Consider the following 17,723-nt stretch of genomic DNA (forward strand, 5'->3'; position numbering starts at 1 on the left):
ACCGCCCCTCTGGGCTCCAGTCCGGCTTACAGCAAGAATCGATTTTTAGAAGAAAGGACAAGACTGACATGGAAAAGAAGAACACAGATGGAAAAAAGGTACTTTATTAAACATGGATCCATGAGTACCTTTTTTCCATCTGTCTTGTTCCTTTGATTGTGAGTCTTGTCATTTCTTCAAAAAATCGATTCTTATGATATGTAAATGACGCTGTAAGGAGCCCAGAGGGGCGTTATTCTTTCTCCACGGTGCCCAGGAACGCCCCTCTGAAGTGCCGTGCCCGGCTAAATTTGAAAACTAATAACGCCTCCAAGTTCATCTAAATCGCCTCCCAAATCCGATCCTCCTCTCGCTGGCATCCCAAATCCCGCGCAGGCGCAGTGCCGGCGATTGCCTGCGCTATGATAAGATGACTGACGGCACTGCGCCTGCGCGGGATTTGGGATGCCGGCGAGAGGAGGATCGGGGTGTTTGCCGCAGAGCGGCACTTAGCCGTGCCTCTGGGAGGCGATTTAGATGAACTTGGAGGCGTTATTAGTTTTCAAACTTAGCCGGGCACGGCACTTCAGAGGGGCGTTCCTGGGCACCGTGGAGAAAGAATAACGCCCCTCTGGGCTCCTTACAGCTTCATTTACATATCATAAGAATCGATTTTTTTGAAGAAATGACAAGACTCACAATCAAAAGAACAAGACAGATGGAAAACAGGTACTCTGTTAAACATGGATTCATGAAAAAAAAATTGGGGGTAAATTGCTAGTGACAGATTCCCTTTAAGGCTACTTTCACACTTGCGTTCAGAGCGGATCCGTCTGGTGTCTGCACAGACGGATCCGCACCTATAATGCAAACGCTTAGATCCGTTCAGAACGGATCCGTTTGCATTAACATGAACAAAAAAAAAAAACAACATTTTTTTTTTTGTTCGTGATAGTGCAAACGGATCCGTTTTGACTTTACATTGAAAGTCAATGGGGGACGGATCCGTTTGAAAATTGAGCCATATTGTGTCAACTTCAAACGGATCCGTCCCCATTGACTTACATTGTAAGTCTGGACGGATCCGTTTGCCTCCGCACGGCCAGGCTGCAAGCAGCGTTCAAGTGTCCGCCTGCTGAGCGGAGGACAGACGGAGCCATACTGATGCATTCTGAGCGGATCCGCATCCACTCAGAATGCATTAGGGCTGGACGGATCCGTTCGGTGCCGCTTGTGAGAGCCTTCAAACAGAACTCACAAGCGGAGACCCGAACGCAAGTGTGAAAGTAGCCTAACATGGCACCCCAAATAAGGAGACCTGCAGGCTGCAGCAGATATCCCATGTGACAGGTCACCCCCAGGAAACCCCTAACAGTTTCTGTAGGTCATGTATAAATTTATTTAATGGGGGTGTGGCATGGGAGGAGCAAAGTCAGGAAGTGGGAGGGGCCATGGTGGGTAGTGGGCGGGGTTAAGGGGCCCAATTCAGATTTTTGCTATGGGGCCCAGTGATTCCTATGTACGCCTCTGATATAGATATATATATATATATATATATATATATATATATATATATATATATATATATAACAAATACATTCATCACCCAACCTTTACAGCGGATTAGAACAGAACATCCCATAAAAACGCAACAACCTCAGTTAGTTGTTCCTTCTCACCTTTCTTGTAACTGTCACAACACAGATACTAAAATGTGCTCATAATAAAGCCAAATGAAAATCGGCTGTAGTCTCTATACACCCCATCAGGGAAGGCAATACTACGGAGATTGAGCTTTATGGGCAAGTTTTCCCATTAATAGATGCTGGTTCAACTTACTAGTTCCAAGTTCTGCCTGTTGCCAAAAGCGGCTGCATAGTGAACAGCAGCATAACCCTGTTTATCTCGAAGTGAAGGGTCGGCATTGTTGTCCAGCAGAAATTCTAAGGCACTGTGGGAAAATAAAAAGGTTACTTAAAAATGAATTAAAGAACTTCACAACACATATTGTGGGGGGGGGGGGGTGTCTCATTTAAGTTATTTACGCCGCAATGTTAATTTTCTCTGTTCAGGTCTTAAAAAAGTGGGTGTGGTGTGGGCAGGGACTGGCCAGCAGGCCCATCTTATTCAACATTTTCTATGCTTGTTTTAGGCATAGAAAATAGTCTATATGTAATATATGTCTATATGTAAGACAAGCGCTGGCCGGCACCTCTACATAACTTCAGCGGATCCACTGCCAGCGCAGGGGCTTATTAAGACCAGAGTCTACAATGCTGGTCTTAATAAATGACCCCATAAATTTAGTTACAAGATTTCTGACAGCAAGACACACAGTGGCATAAGGTGCGGGCATATTTCTTCATGTTAAATACTTACAAGAAAGCCTCTTTTTCTAGCGATGCCTTCTCATCATCTTCTTCAGACTCGTGGCCTTTCCCAGCGTTAGAGTCCACCATTCTTAGGAGACAAAGATAACTGGTTTGATCCTGGTTTATTACAGTTTAACATTTTACTGTATGTGGACACCACAAGTATAACAAGCATATTACAGTACATGTATCAGGTGCACTATGAGTTAAAAATGACATGCCCTTATTTAGCTGGTAAGACTGACAATACCAAATGAATGTAGTTATTGTGTTTTACTACTTACAAAAAAAATTAACATTTTCTTTGCATCATATTCTGACCCCATAACTTTTTTTTTTATATTTTCTGGCTACAGAGTTGTGAGAGGGCTTTTTTTTTTTTGCAGGGTGAGCTGTACTTTATTGGTAACCCATGTATGCCTGAAAGTATGGGCTGTGTGCCCCCTGAACGCCATGGAGACCAACCATTTGAACATGCTCTATCATAGCAAATTTAGGTCATGCTTTATGATCAAGACAGGTATATGACCAGACAGGTCTTCGTCAGGAATCACAAATACAGGCAGAGAAGCTGTCATTTAACAAGATGTTATCATCATAACAGCATTCAAGTAATTTTATCATAAACAATTTTCTTTTAAAAGGCTGCTGCCAAATCCAAACTTCACTTATTTACCGTTTACCCAGCTACCTCTGTCGGCAGTTTTGAGTGGTCAGAACAGCTGACAGACTCAAGCATAGATTGTGACCCCTATTGGGGACAGTGTGATGCTAATGTTTGTAAAGCGCTGCGGAATATAGTAGTGATATATAAATAAATAAATAAATAAATGTTGTGGTCAGATTGGGGACGGCTCAGAAAGTAGCACAAAAACTAAAGCTTAAAAATAAAAATAAATGGACATCAGTTGTGTATTACCTGGACTGTTCGGCGTGGTTTGAAGATTTTGAGCCAGCATGGGGAACCCTATAAAAACAATGAAAAGTGAACCCGATTCTTTTAGTCTTCTATACAAGCACACAATGTGAAAAACACAATGCAACAAAATAAAATGTCACTTTTTTTGGCACAGCAGCCATCAATAAATCAGGAGATAATGTACTCAATTTGCACTCACCTCTTATAGGTATCTGAAGCAGCAGCATAGTGTATGGGAGTGCAGCCTTTAAAGTCTGCCACATTAACACTGGCTCCAGCGGTGACTAGAGTCACTGTGCACTGGTAGCTGCCATTGGCAGCAGCGTAATGCAGCGGTGTCCTACAATGTAAAAAAAAAATTAAAAAAAATGTATAAATAAAAATATAAGTCAAAAGCATTCTGTAAAAATATCCAATAATATTAATATTTTACATACACATAAGGAGATTTTTTTTTTAAATCAGGTTTATTGATCAATAAAAGGTATTAACAAAATAAAGATTTGTATACAACAACAAAGATCCTGTCAGACCATCCATCAGATTCTTAACATAATGAGGCTATCATCATATTAACATTAAGTCAGCGTAATATAGGATAGACAGACAAACTTGGTATTATAAGAACAGAGGACAGGAATTAGCTTTTCTCTCGTCATAGAACCCTCTTTCGAGGCGCAAAACTGTATTCAACCTATTTATATATTCCTGTGCGTTGGGTGGATTTTCCTGTAGCCAGTGTTTAGCAAATTAAAACCCTCGCCTGAAACATCATTCTGTGAATGAATAGGGACAGTTTATCATCTATTCCTGAAGAGTTTAAAAATACCCAATACACAGACTCTGGGATCGTTAGGCAATCTTATCCGAGTCGTAACGGTTATGATTTCACTTATATCTTCCCAATATTTTCCTAATTTTTGGCAATTCCAAACCATTTGAAGCAATGTCTCTTCTATTGCTCCACAGCAAGGGCAAGTGGAGTCCGGTCATGCGCCTATTTGAAATAGAGATTTTGGGGTTCTATACACTCTGTGTATTAAGTATAGCTGGGACAGTCTCCGAGATTCAGTGTAAGACTAGTTGTTAAAGCCAGAACGTCATTCCATTGTTCCCGAAATATTGTCCCTACATCCTCTTTCAAATTTTCCTTTTACCACCAAGGGAGTTGAGAAGGCATTGGCGTAAAGTATAAATTTATATAATCATGATATCAGGCCTTCTGCCCTCTAGTTGCCTGGAGGGGAGGTGGCAACCACCATACCCTTTGGAAATTGCGTTTGACATGCATGTCTTAATTGGAGGAATTGAAAAAAAAAAAAAAAATGCCGTTTTGGGTAGGCCAAACTCTTCCTGGATCTGGGTAAAAGATTTAAACATTTCACGAGATTGAATTTGGCCCAGAAATAGTATGTCCCTCTCCTCCCATGGGGAAAAGCCTTCTAGTCTGAATATCTCTGGCAATTGGAACCCCATGATGGCATATTGTTGCTAAAACCTGTTAGATTTGCCAATTCCTTGAATTTTGACCAAACTTTGGTTATAAAAGAGAGATTGTGGGAAGTTTCCTACCTAGAGGGTGCAGCCTACTCACTTCAACAGAAGCAATAGGTGCTGTTTTATACTGTGAGCAACTATATCAGCCGAGGAGTCCAAATCAACTGTTCTAATCCACCCTCTAACATGCTGCAATTGTGCAGCTATAAAAGTAGGTCCATGGGTTCGGGAGGGACAAGCCGCCCTCTTCCTTATTTTTTTTTTTTTTTTTTAAGTGTCACTATTAGGGATCGACCGATATTGATTTTTTTAGGGCCGATACCGATAATTTGTGAACTTTCAGGCCGATAGCCGATAATTTATACCGATATTCTGGGAATTTTCATTTTTGGAAAAAAATAAAAAATTCCCACAAATCTGCTGAAAATTAATGTTTATTGTTAATGTGTATTTTTTTTGTAAATCTTTCTTTTTCATTTATATTCAATATTTTGGAGCTTACCATAGCAGCCAGGGGTTCAATAGCGTCCTGGCTGCCATGGTAACAGATCGGAGCCCCAGCATTACACTGCTGGGGCTCCGATCGGAGGAGCAGGGGAGAGGGGATCCTGTGGGGGGGGGGGGGGGGCGCACTGCGACTGGGATGGGGGGGCCCTATGCGCCACCACTGCTTAATACTGGGAGGGAGGGGGGGGGGGGCGCACTGCGCCACCAATGCTTAATACTGGGGGGGGGAGGCGCACTGCGCCACCAATGCTTAATACTGGGGGGGCTTGGGAGGGAGGCGCACTGCGCCACCAATGCTTAATACTGGGGGGGCTTGGGGGGCGCACTGCGCCACCAATGAAGCTTAATCTCTAAATTTATTCATATACAGGAGGCGGGAGCTGCAGGATCACATAGCCGGCTCCTGACCTCTATGAGCAGTAGCTGCGATCCGCGGCACCTGAGGAGTTAACTACCGCAGATCGCAGCTACAGCTCAGAGGTCGGGAGCCGGCTATGTGATACTGCAGGCAGCTCCCGCCTCCTGTATATGAATAAATGAGAGATTAAGCTTCATTGGTGGCGCAGTGGCCATAGCTCCTCCCCTCCTCTTGTCCCCTGTCCTTTCATTGGCGGCAGCAGCACAGGGGGAGGAGACACTGCTCCTTCTCCCCTGTGCTGCTGCTGAGGGAACACGGAGAGCGCTGTCAGCAGCGCGATCTGTGTTCCCCATACGCTATCGGAATATCGGCAAAATAAATGCCGATCAAAATCCTGAATATCGGTAAATCCGATAATCGGTCGATCCCTAGTCACTATACGAATTCTCGGTTGCTTTTTTTTCTTCAGATCAGCGATCTAAAAATCCCCTGAATTTTGTACAATATCCTCTGTGGGACCCATACCGGCAAGATATAAAGAGATAGATATATATAGATATAGATATATATATATTTATATTAGCTGTGGCATGAATATCATTTTAAGTAAATTACAGCGGCCAATTACCGTAAGGGGTGGCTTACACCAAACATTAGTTTTGACTACAAATTTAGCAATTAGTGGCTCTAAATTGAGTTTTATGTATTCAGCTGGTATTGGTGTCATCACCACACCTAAGTATTTTAAGTGAGTGGTTAGCTGCAGGGGTATATGGCGAGGTCCAATTGTGGTGGGGTGGGATCTAATGGGAGAATTGTGGAATTGTCCCAAAATCAACAATCTCCTTCATTATTGGATCTATGAACTTCTGTAGGCCTCCCACATATAATAGATCGTCTGCATATAACAAGATTTTCTTCCCAGGGGCCTATTGGAAATCCCTTCCAAAGTGGAGAGTTTCGCAGAAGACAGGTTAGGGGCTCGATTGCTATCGCAAATAGCAAGGAAGGGGGGGGGATGACGACACCTTGTCGTGTGCCCCTGTGTAAAGGGAAGTCTTCGGAAAGTAGCCTGTTCGCTCTAATCCTTCCTAGCAGGGAGTTTACAGTAATTTGACCCAGAAGACAAAACCTTGCCCAAATCCCATGGCTTCCGGGACTTCCCACAGGTATTCCCATTCTATGCTGTCAAAAGCCTTGGCAGCGACCAAGGATATTATTGCCCGACATCCCCCAGTATTTATCAGTCTCTGGAGATTTAAAAACAGTCAACGAAGATTATTGGCCGTGCTCCTATCAGACGTATTAAGCCAATTGGCCAGTAATTTAGCTAGCAATTTCACATCATTAGGTAGAAGAGAAATAGGTCTGTATGAGTCAGGTCTAACTGGGTCATTATGGGGCTTCGGAATAACCACCACTATCGCCTCCCTTATAGATGCAGGTAACTTTCCGATTCGTAGCACATCGTTAGAGGTCTCCAGAAGCTGTGGGAGGAGACAGTCCCAGTATTGTTTAAAAAATTCCCCCGGTAGTCTGTCCGATCCCGGGGCCTTTTCATTGGGGAGAGAACTTAAAGCTATTTCAAGTTCCTCCAAAGTAAGGGGTTCATCCAGGTATGCGGCAGATTCTATGGACAATTTAGGGATAGAGATTTGGCCAAGATATTTTTTTAATATCATCTCTTCCCATGGACAATTTAGAGGAATATAATTCCTTATAAAAGTTATGGAACGTATAAAGGATTACTGAACTTTTCGCTGAAAGTTCTCCAGCAGAGGTTCCGATTGCTGCTATTCTGGATGCACCCTCTTGTGACCAGACCACCCGTACTCTCTCCTGCCTCAAAGTATTTTTGTTTGATGAACAGTTTATTGGCTAAATCCAAGCGTCCCACAAATTTCTGAACCATTTCAAACGACCACAAGATGTCTAATTTTGGAAAAACCAGAAGCTGAATACTGCAAATCTAAAATCAACCAAATCTTTCTTTGGAAGATGGAGACCATATATTTCATATTTCCCTAAGACAGAGGAGATCCAGGAAATTGTACGACCTTTCAAACACACAGATTTCTAAGATTAGATCCATCAGACCCTTGGTACACATTTTTCCCAAATATTATATAGAGTACATTCAATATGTTTGGTTTAATTAGTAACCATAATTTATGACCTATGTTCGGTTATAATAGAAAAAAATGATACTTTGATAAATGTACATTTGCTTCTAACATCATCTCATATTTACTACTAGAAGAATGCCATTACCTATTATATATCAGATATGTTTACGCATAATTTTTGTGTATATGAACGCTCATTGTATGGTGATTAAAATCATAAAATAAAAATGAACAGTTTATTGTCCGCTATATGCAACAAGTGGTCAGTAAGTTTAGATTGCACTTTTTTCCATACTGCCTCAGACTGCTGGGAGGGTATACATATATTTGTTGTTCACTCCTTACCACTTCCTGCTGTATAGCTTTAGCGAGTTCCCTAGTTTTAATTTTACGCCTTTTAATTTTCTGTATATAGAGACCTCTCGCATGCTTTCATGGCCTCCCATACTGTCCCTATGGGTGCTGACCCTATGTTAAAATTAAATAATTCCCTTATTTATTCTGTCAGGGGATCTTCCTCATCTAACAAATGTATCCAAAAGGGATTAAAGGGCTTCTGTCACCCCACTAAAAAGTCTTTTTTTTTTGGGCTACTTAAATTCCTCATACTGCGATATATCAATATATAATGTTCTTACTCATTTTCCTTCAGCAGTTTCTTAAAAAAAAACTGACTTTTATAATATGTAAATGACCTCTCTACCAGCAAGTAGGGCGGCTACTTGCTGGTAGCAGCTGCATCCTCCTTTCATAAAGATGCCCCCTCCTTATGTTGATTGACAGAGCCAGCGAACGTCCTCCTCTCAGTGCGCCTGCGCTGACTGAAGACAGGCACGGCGCAGGCGCCAGATTTTGAACGCAGACAGGGCCAGCCAGAAGACTAGCGCGTTCGCTGGCCCTGTCAATCAACATGAGGAGGGGGCGTCTTTATGAAAGGAGGGTGCAGCTGCTACCAGCAAGTAGCCTCCCTACTTGCTGGTAGAGAGGTCATTTACATTTTATAAAAGTCTGTTTTTTGATGAAACTGCTGAAGGAAAATGAGTAAGAACATTATATATGAATATATCGCAGTATAAGGAATTTAAGTAGCCAAAACATTTTTTAAAAAATTGGATTTTTTTTGTACTCACCGTAAAATACTTTTCTCGTAGTAGGCATTGGGGGACACAGCACCATGGGTATATGTCCAACTAGCACTAGGAGGCAACACTAGACATAAAAAGGGTTGGCTCCTCCCCGTTGGACTAGACCCTCTCCACAGGAACTAGGCTAATCAGTTTGTACCAAAAAGCAGTAGGAGAGAGAGAGAAGAAAGGCAAGGAACCAACAACTCTCGTATCTGGAAAGATCAAGAGACCAGCCCGGAGAAGCGGAAGTAAAAAACATAGAGTGGGATCTGTGTCCCCCAATGCCTACTACGAGAAAAGGATTTTACGGTGAGTACAAAAAAAAATCCAATTTTCTCGTGCATGGCATTGGGGGACGCAGCACCATGGGACGTCCCAAAGCAGTCCCCGAGGGTGGGAAATGAACAGCCATGCCACCGGTTGGGCATACAGGTGCAGGAGAACCATGTGACCCAACAGGAGAAATGCACGGAATAGGCAAGCAGCCTCATAACCAGGGAGAAACCCCAAGGGAGCAACAGCGAAGACTGCCAGCACGCACCCCAGGACAAATGCCTGGGAGTAGGTCCCAATTGCAAGAAGAAGGCAAAGGGGAACACCCATCTCATCCAAAAGGTGGAGAGAGGGTAGAACAGCACCGCGTATCGGAGCTAATCATTCTAATTGTCTCAGGCTAAAAGCACAGACACCCTGTGGCCAAGCCTTGACAGGTCAGGGGAGCAGGAAACATGGAATCACAGAAGGCCAAATGAGGGAGGGAAGCCATAGCAAGGCTCACATGTGAAGGGAGCAGGACTCCCCTCACCGCAAAGCAGGTGATGAAGTAAAGCGCACTATTGAAAAGAGAAAACTCCAAAGACGCTAAGGGAAACCGCCAACCCTTGGAAAGGGAGGGGGTTGTAAGTAAAATGCCAGGAAGAGAGAAGAGATAAGACCGGCATCCCAAAATCAGGAGACGAGGAACGAGCCTCTGAAAATAAAATATCGTTGAGAAGCGCAAGACCGGAGAAACTCTGGCCAAACAAAGTAACAGGAAAGAAGGGAACCAGATGCAGGCCCAGGAAACCTCAGCAGGGACACACTGGAGTGAGGGGAGCCATAACAAGGCTCACATATGAAGGGAGCAGGTCTCGCCCCACCGCGAAGCATGTGATGAAGGTAAGCGCCCTATTGAAAGGTGAAAACCCCAAAGGCGCTAAAGGAAACCGCCAACCCTTGGAAAGGAGGGGGTAGTAAGAAAAGGCCAGGAAGAAAAGAAAAGATAAGATAAGACCTGCATCCCAAAACCAGGAGACGAGGAACGAGTCTCTGAAAACAAAATGTCACAGAGAAGCGCTAGACCGGAGAAACTTCGGCAAAATTAAGTATCAGGGAAACAGAAGCAGGCCCAGAAAATTTCAGCAGGGACACACTGGACTGAGAGACATGGGAGGAGAAGGAGAGTACTCCCAACCGTCCAAGGAGGAAGGTTCTACCAACAGGAGGAAGTCCCTCCAGAAGGAGACCAGAAGGTGGACATGCAAACCGCAGCACTAAACCACTCAATACCAGATACTTGACGTGGGAGGGCGAGAAGATGGACACGAAACCCAAAAGGTCCACAAGGCTAATGGAACCTACAAGGGGAACACGGTACCACAAAGAACGACAGGTGCACACCACAATTAGGTAGGTGCAATGGCAACTGATGGAGGCCCCTATTTCACAGAGGGAAACAGGGCCGCATCAACAGATCTGGAGATGGCGCAGGAACTTCAGCTATGAAGGAAAAAGATGGCTGTTTGGTGCACACTATGGTGAGGTAGGTGCAGTGGCCACGGCAATACAAGGTGGCCTCATTATCTCGTCCAGTAAGGGAGAAATAGTGCAGCAAGGTACACCATAAGTCCAGATAGGAGCAACAGCTACAGCCTCTGGAGATAGAGTAGGTACTTTACCAATGAAGGGAGCAAGGTGGCAGCTTGAACCAAACCGAGGCAATTGCTACAGCAATTGAGAGGCCTCTATATCTCGCCTGGAAGGGAGAAATAGCGCAGCACGGAACACAATAGAGCCCGCCAGGGTTACTGGAGACAGCATCAGGAGAAGGTGTAGGAACTCTACCCATGAAAGCACAAGGGGGCTGGAAACAGATGTAATCGCCGCGGCAATAAAAGTCGGCTGGTACAGGCACTACAAAATAACCTTTAGGGGCCGAGAAGGGTTACCAACCCCACAATAGGCGTTTGCCTGTATCAGCTTGCTTAGAACATAGCCCCTGGTATAGGGGAACCAAGAAGGTCCGACGTGTACAGCCTACGAGGGCGTACGTATCAGAGACACCAAGTAGGTGTCCCAGTTGCCAAGCACTGACGGCTGCCTTACCTGTGAAAGTCCACTAGAGGGGCACCAAACCTGGGTAGGTTCCTCCGTGCACGTTAGTCTTGACCTCACAGAGGGATTCTGCATGGTGGAAGACCGCCTGATGCTCTGTTCCGAAGGCTTCGTAACCAGCCTCAGGCCTGTCCTGGGAAGGGGCGCAATTTGAAAGGTAGCGGTCCAGCGACTCCGCCAGGGATTGAGAGAGTCAGGCAAGGTTCCCATGGTTCGACAGGGAGGCAGCACCAAACACAAAAAGGTGGGAGGGGGGAAACAGACCACATGGAAACCTCCGTAGATAACGGACGCACGTGAAATACGTGACGATCCAATAGGAAGGCTGGGAGAGGAGGCCCTTATAGAGCAGCAAGGCTGACCTATCTAGCCCGGATGCCAAGTTCCCCAGAGGTGCTGCAGCTATAGATCAGATGGCACAGATTATAGAGCCCGGGGAGAGAAAGGGGGGGCAGCATAAGCAAATCAGCCAGAGGCTGCCTACCAGACCCCAGGAGCTGTACAGCACGCCCCATGCAGGAGAGCAGTAAGATGGCGACCCAGTGAGAAGAGCAACCAGAGAAGGAACCTCTGAGCCAGAGCAGGGAACCTGCAGAGGAGCTGGATTCGACAGGCAGGAGAGGCCCCTCCCAGGCTCCCAGGGACGGATGGCCGCGATCGCGGAAGTGCTCCTGAGCTGCCGCGACGAACGGGGGCCGGGTGGGGGAGAGAACTGAAGAAGCGACCCCCAGTAGAGGGGAAAAAAAAAAAAACGGAAGGCCAGGGGGCTTCTGGGGCCAAGATACAGCAAGAGATGCAGGTATCCGGGAAGATGCCCAGGCCCGGGGAGGAGGGTGGGAGACCCTAATCTAACATACTCACCCTCAGACATCTTCAGGCGTAGCAATAACCACCCCCTCGGCGGACTCAACACGGGAACCATGGGACTGCCGGAATTCCACTGTGGAAGCAGAGCTGGGGACTGGGTGGCTGCCAGGTACCAGAGTACGCGCCTGCAGGGGGCAACCAAAGTGGAACACGATGGAGTAACCCCTGCCGCAGGCCGGAACCTGCAGAAAAGAAAAAAAAGAGTAGCAGGATGACCTGCACAAAAAGCAGGTCAGGTCTGCCTCCTACGGACACTAGAACAAGACTGATTAGCCTAGTGCTTGTGGAGAGGGTATAGGCCAACAGGGAGGAGTCAACACTATTTTATGTCTAGTGTCGCCACCTAGTGGTAGTTGGATATACCCACGGTGCTGTGTCCCCCATTGCCATGCACGAGAAATAATGACTTTAGTGGGGTGACAGAAGCCCTTTAAGTTTCCAGAGCGCTGAGCCACAGCACCCTCTGTCTTTTTCAAACCTCAATTCTATGTGTATGGGCGAGTGAGCCGAGGCAACGCGGTAAATATTCTATAACAGAGGTATATGGCAATGCTTCTAGGGACCCAATGGGTAAATCTATTCTGGACGAGGAATTATGGGACGCAGAGAAGGAGTATTGCCGTTCCTGGGGGAATCTGATTCTCCACAGGTCGTGCAGGTCCAGTTCTCTGAGTAACTTTGCCAATGAGGTCACCCCAGCATTTGTTAGGTTATGAGGTGGCGGGAACTTATCTAAAGAAGGATCCAGATAATTGTTAAAATCACCCATCATCAGAATCGGTGCCTGTGGGCCCTGTGCCATCCATGGCATTACCTCTTTTATTGCACCAGTGGAGTATGGCAGTGGAATGTATTTGGCAATTAGAAGAAATTGTACCCCAAAAATAGAGCAGTGCAGGCAGACATATCGGCCATCAGTATCAATTTTGCTAGAGTGACACTCAAAGGGAATAGCTCTATGAACTAGGACACTAACCCCCCCTAGCGTGCGTAGAGAAAGTGGAATGAAAGGCCTGCGAGACCCATGGTTTGTGAAGCAGCCTATGGGATTGTTTAGACAAGCGAGTCTCAGTGAGGGATATTATGGCTGGCTGATACTTCTGAACAGCCATAAAACCCGCTTGACGTTTAGTATGATCTCCCAGGCATCTAACATTCCATGCCAAAATGTGAGTTTTATCCGCCATCATTCCGTGAGAAGCATAAGAGAAAAGGCGATCCAGACATCCACATAAAGCAATTACAGTATGGAAAAAGAACAATTGCATGTACTAACCCTAAATGAACCATGAACATAATTCCAACAAAAATAACTTTTGGTGGTCCCCAAGCAGGACATGAGGCACAGGAAAAGTTCCTGTAACCCGCAACATAGGAAGCGGTAGCACATCCGCATTTACGGACGGGATCTCAGTAATAGAGATCCGGGCAGCAATTAAACAGCACAAGTGGCATATTGGCATAGTTAACTCTTGGCATGTCAACTAAACATGTAACAATAGCACAAGTATGAATACTAAAAGTCATTTTTATTAGATAGCACCAGATTGTTACTCCGGGGCACGGTGGGGTCCGTGAAAGAACAGGCTCATAGCAAACCTGAAAAAAATTATACTTATCCGCGCGTCCCCAGAGTCTTCCATGTTGTCCCCGGCGAAGTCACAGGTGCGGCATTTCCCACTCTATCAGTTGTTCTCATAGCTTTCGGAAGACAGGGATTCCGTTTGTTCAATCCAACGGCTGGCATCCTCCGGGGATTTGAAAAATGTGGGTCTTTCCTTTAAACACCATCTGCAGCTTTGAGGGATATAGCAGAGTACTGTATGTTTTGTGAGCGTAGTCGCTTTTTAACATCCAGGAATCGTGCACCTCCGCTGAGAGTCAGGAAAAATTGAGACTTTGTCATCTATAAATAGATTCTGGTGTTCCCTTGCTTTGCGGAGAATGGCATCTCTATCTTGAAAGTGTAGAATCCTCATTAGCATTGGTCTAGGAGGGCCTCCCGGTGGTGGTGGGAGAGACGGAACTCTGTGCACCCTCTCTATAGCAAAGAAGGGCGAAAGAGTCTTTTCCAAATATCTTTCTGAACCAGTCCTCAAAGAAATGGACAGCATGGGACCCTTCGGTTTTTTCAGGGACTCCCACTATGGAAAGGTTGTTTCGGCACAACCTATTTTCCAAGTCCTCCGTTTTATTTATTAGGAGGGTGATGTTGTGAATTACTTTAGCCAGATCACGTTTCATAGGGGGGGACCTACTCTTCCAGTCCGCTTACACATCCCTCTGCTTCAGCAATTCTTTCCTCAACTTTCCTGATGTCTTGTCTAATAAAGGACACATTCTCTTGGAGGGACCCAATGGATGTATTAAGGGTCATCAAAGCTGCATAAATCTCCTTAGTAGTAGGAACAGGTAGCAGCGGAAGTGTGGGGATAGAGGGTTGTATTCGGGCTTTGCACAGTAAAGCTATGCTGCGTCCTCTTCAGCAAATGTCCAATTGGCATGACATGTGCTGCGGGACCCTGTGCTCACATGGACCCCATCAGTCTCAGTTGGCTACACTATGCGCAGACAAGTGTCCCACTCATTGATTTAATTAACACTTCAATAAAGCTTTCTTTATTAACGTTTTCTTATCAGGCAGTAATCACTGAATCTCCAAACACCCTCTTTCACATGAGCGAGTTTTCTGCAAGGGTACAATGCGTGAAGTCAACGCATAGCGCCCGCACTGACTCAGTCATTTCAAAGGGTGGGTGCACAAGTTTTTTGTTTTTTTTTCCCATGCATGATTTCTGCGTTTCGCAAGAATCACAGCGTGTTCTATATTCTGCATTTTTCACACAGCCCTGGCCCCATTAAAGTGAATAGGGCTTCAGTGGAAAAAAAAAAACCTGGATGCAATGTGTTTTTCCCCGATTGTTGCTAGGAAAGGTTTGTAAATCGTCAGATTATTTTTTCACGCGCGCGCAAAAAACTTATCAAAACTGATTGCAGCAGCTTTGAAAAAAATGAAATAAAAAAAACCACAATTGCAGACAAAATTTACTGAACTTGTTTGCGAAATGGTGCGAGCTTCACTGAACACACCCTCACCCCAAGTTCACACCTGAGAGTTTTACAGCGCGTTCCTACGCGCTGTAAAACGCTCAAGGAGAAACCAATGCTTCCCTATGGGAATGGTTCTCACCTGGGCGTTTTACAGCGCGTACGATCGCGCTGTAAAACGCCCGACGCTCAAACAAGTTCTTGAGCTTTTTTTGGGGCATTTTGTCGCGTGTTCCCGTACATAGATATTCGGGAACGCGCGACAATGTGTGTTCGCCCGTCTCTGTATGCGCGATTGTAAACGCCCGTACAATCGTGCATACAGAACGCTCAGGTCTGAACCCAGGGTCAGCCAATCCATATTGTTCGTGTGAAAGAGGCCTAACGCCTCAGCATTTTAGCACATACTGACGCAACTAATTTGTGAATGTACAGAACTTATATATTGTGTATGATTACCAAGCAATGCTATTACGTTTCAAATATTTTTCTGAAACAGTTCCCATTGACATTCACATTTCCATTACACACAAGATTTAAGCTTACCTTCCAAATTTATCTCGTCTCATCAGATCAGCGCCACTGCTTGCTAGCAAATTAAGACATTCAACATTGCTGCAAAACAAATGAGAAAAATGTCCATATATATGGATAGTGACCCCAAAAAGTTTTATAATGCTAAAGAAAAAAAAAAAAAAAAAAAAAAAAAAAAAAAAGTGTGCCAAAAAAGGTTCTAATAATTTACAATGATGACCTGTCCAATGGATAGGTCATCAATGTGTGATCAGTGAGGGTCTCACCCAATAGACCAGTCAGCCAATCAGCAGAACAAAGGGCAGCAATGCTGCTGTACTTGACCCTGATGCTCAACCACCAGGACCACTACAACCTATTAGAAGGGCAAAACGTACTTTGAAGACGTGAACCCTAAGACACTGATTAAAACAGCAGGACTTTAAAATTGATCTTGAAACATCAACATTACTCACCCTCCTGAAGCAGCAGCGTGGAGGCAGGTCCTCCCGAGGTTGTCAGGTGTGTTGATATCAAAGCCGGCAGACAGCACATGTTCATTGCTCAGCGAGGCCACTATGCTGTACAACTGACCTGGTTGGATAAATTAGGATGCATTTATTTAAATATACATAATTAAAAGATTTTAGTCCTTTAGGCCTCATGCACACGACCGTGCCATTTTTTAACGGTCCGCAAACCGCAGATCAGCAAAAAAAACGGAAGCCACCCATGTTCCTTCCACAATTTGCGGAACAGGCAGCCATCAATATAATGCCTACGGAGTGCTGTCCGCATCTTTTGCGGTCCCATTAACGTGAATGGGTCCGCATCAGAGCCGCCGGGCGGACCCAAACAACGGTCATGTGCATGAGGCCTTCTTCTAAGCTATTTTTTAAGCAGATTTCTCAATATAAAAACATTAAACACTGATTACTTATCCCCCGATAGGTCAACAGTATCTTATCATGGGGAGTCAGACACCTTAGACCCCCGCCGATAAGCTGTTTAACCCCTTACTGACCACACAGACACCTTTTTACATCGGTCACTAAGGGGCCTTGGGCTGGGCCGCCGTTTTTACGGCGGCCCAGTCTAAGCGCTGCACGGCTCCCCCATGCAGCGGGGAGCGCGGACCTGGCTCTCACATGAGAGCCAGGGCCCTGCTCTAACAGCCCTGACCGGCAGAAGTGCCGATCCGGGCTGTTTAACCCTTTACATGCTGGGCGCAATGGCGCCCACTGCATGTAAAGTGGTGACAGAGGGAGTGGACTTCCTCTGTCTCCCATCAGCACCCCGAAAATTAGATTGCTGGGTGCGGATGTGTTGGGAAGCTTGCCTTGCTTCCGTTCAGGGCCCCCGAGCCTGTCTGCAGTTCTCTCCAGCAGACAGGCTGAAATGTAATGCATTATAGAGATTACATTTAAAAGCAATCAAAATACTGTATATTATAGTCCCCTTGTGGGACTTTTAAGTAGTAAAAAAAATAAAATAATACACATTAAATTAAAAAAAATTCCATTAAATAAAAAATATGCTTTTTTTCCATTGAAAAAACGCTTTTCAATGAAAAAAAAAAAAAAAAAAAAAGAGAAAATATCCCCCATATGTTTGGTACTGCCGCATCCGTAACGACCCAGACTACATAAATCATCCCATATGATGAACGCCGTAAAAAAATAAAAATAAAATGAATTTCTAATTTATTCTTAGTTTCCACCGAAAAAAACGTGACAAGCGATCAAAAAGCGGAATTTACTCCAAAATGATACCGATAAAAAATACAAGTTGTCCCTCAAATATCAAGCCCTCACACAACTCCATAGAAAAAATAAATAAAAAATTATGGTTTTTGTGACGTGGCAATGCAAAATCATTTTTTGGGTTAATAAAAGGGGTTTTTTTATTGGAAAAAAAAGTTGTAAAACTTAAAAAAATTATAAGTATTTAGTATCACTGTAATCGTACTGACCCAGAGAATAAAGATATGTTATTTGTACAGAAAAATGAACGCCGTGAAATTTATAATGTAAAAAC

The 17,723-nt window shown here is 44.7% G+C and overlaps 1 protein-coding gene across 1 annotated transcript in view; it reads right to left on the reverse strand.

Annotated features, from left to right (window-relative positions):
• ANKRD52 (ankyrin repeat domain 52) overlaps positions 1-17,723 on the reverse strand; it is a 68,459-nt gene that overhangs the window by 21,827 nt on the left and 28,909 nt on the right. The window contains exons 12-17 of the mRNA XM_044285260.1: positions 16,163-16,280; positions 15,720-15,788; positions 3,470-3,610; positions 3,271-3,318; positions 2,359-2,439; positions 1,819-1,930 (exon numbers count right to left, since the gene is read on the reverse strand). Of these exons, the coding sequence (XP_044141195.1) occupies positions 1,819-1,930; positions 2,359-2,439; positions 3,271-3,318; positions 3,470-3,610; positions 15,720-15,788; positions 16,163-16,280 (569 nt within the window). The remainder of the gene's footprint in view (positions 1-1,818; positions 1,931-2,358; positions 2,440-3,270; positions 3,319-3,469; positions 3,611-15,719; positions 15,789-16,162; positions 16,281-17,723) is intronic.

This window comes from Bufo gargarizans, chromosome 3, assembly GCF_014858855.1.
Source record: "Bufo gargarizans isolate SCDJY-AF-19 chromosome 3, ASM1485885v1, whole genome shotgun sequence".
Lineage (NCBI taxonomy): Eukaryota > Metazoa > Chordata > Amphibia > Anura > Bufonidae > Bufo > Bufo gargarizans.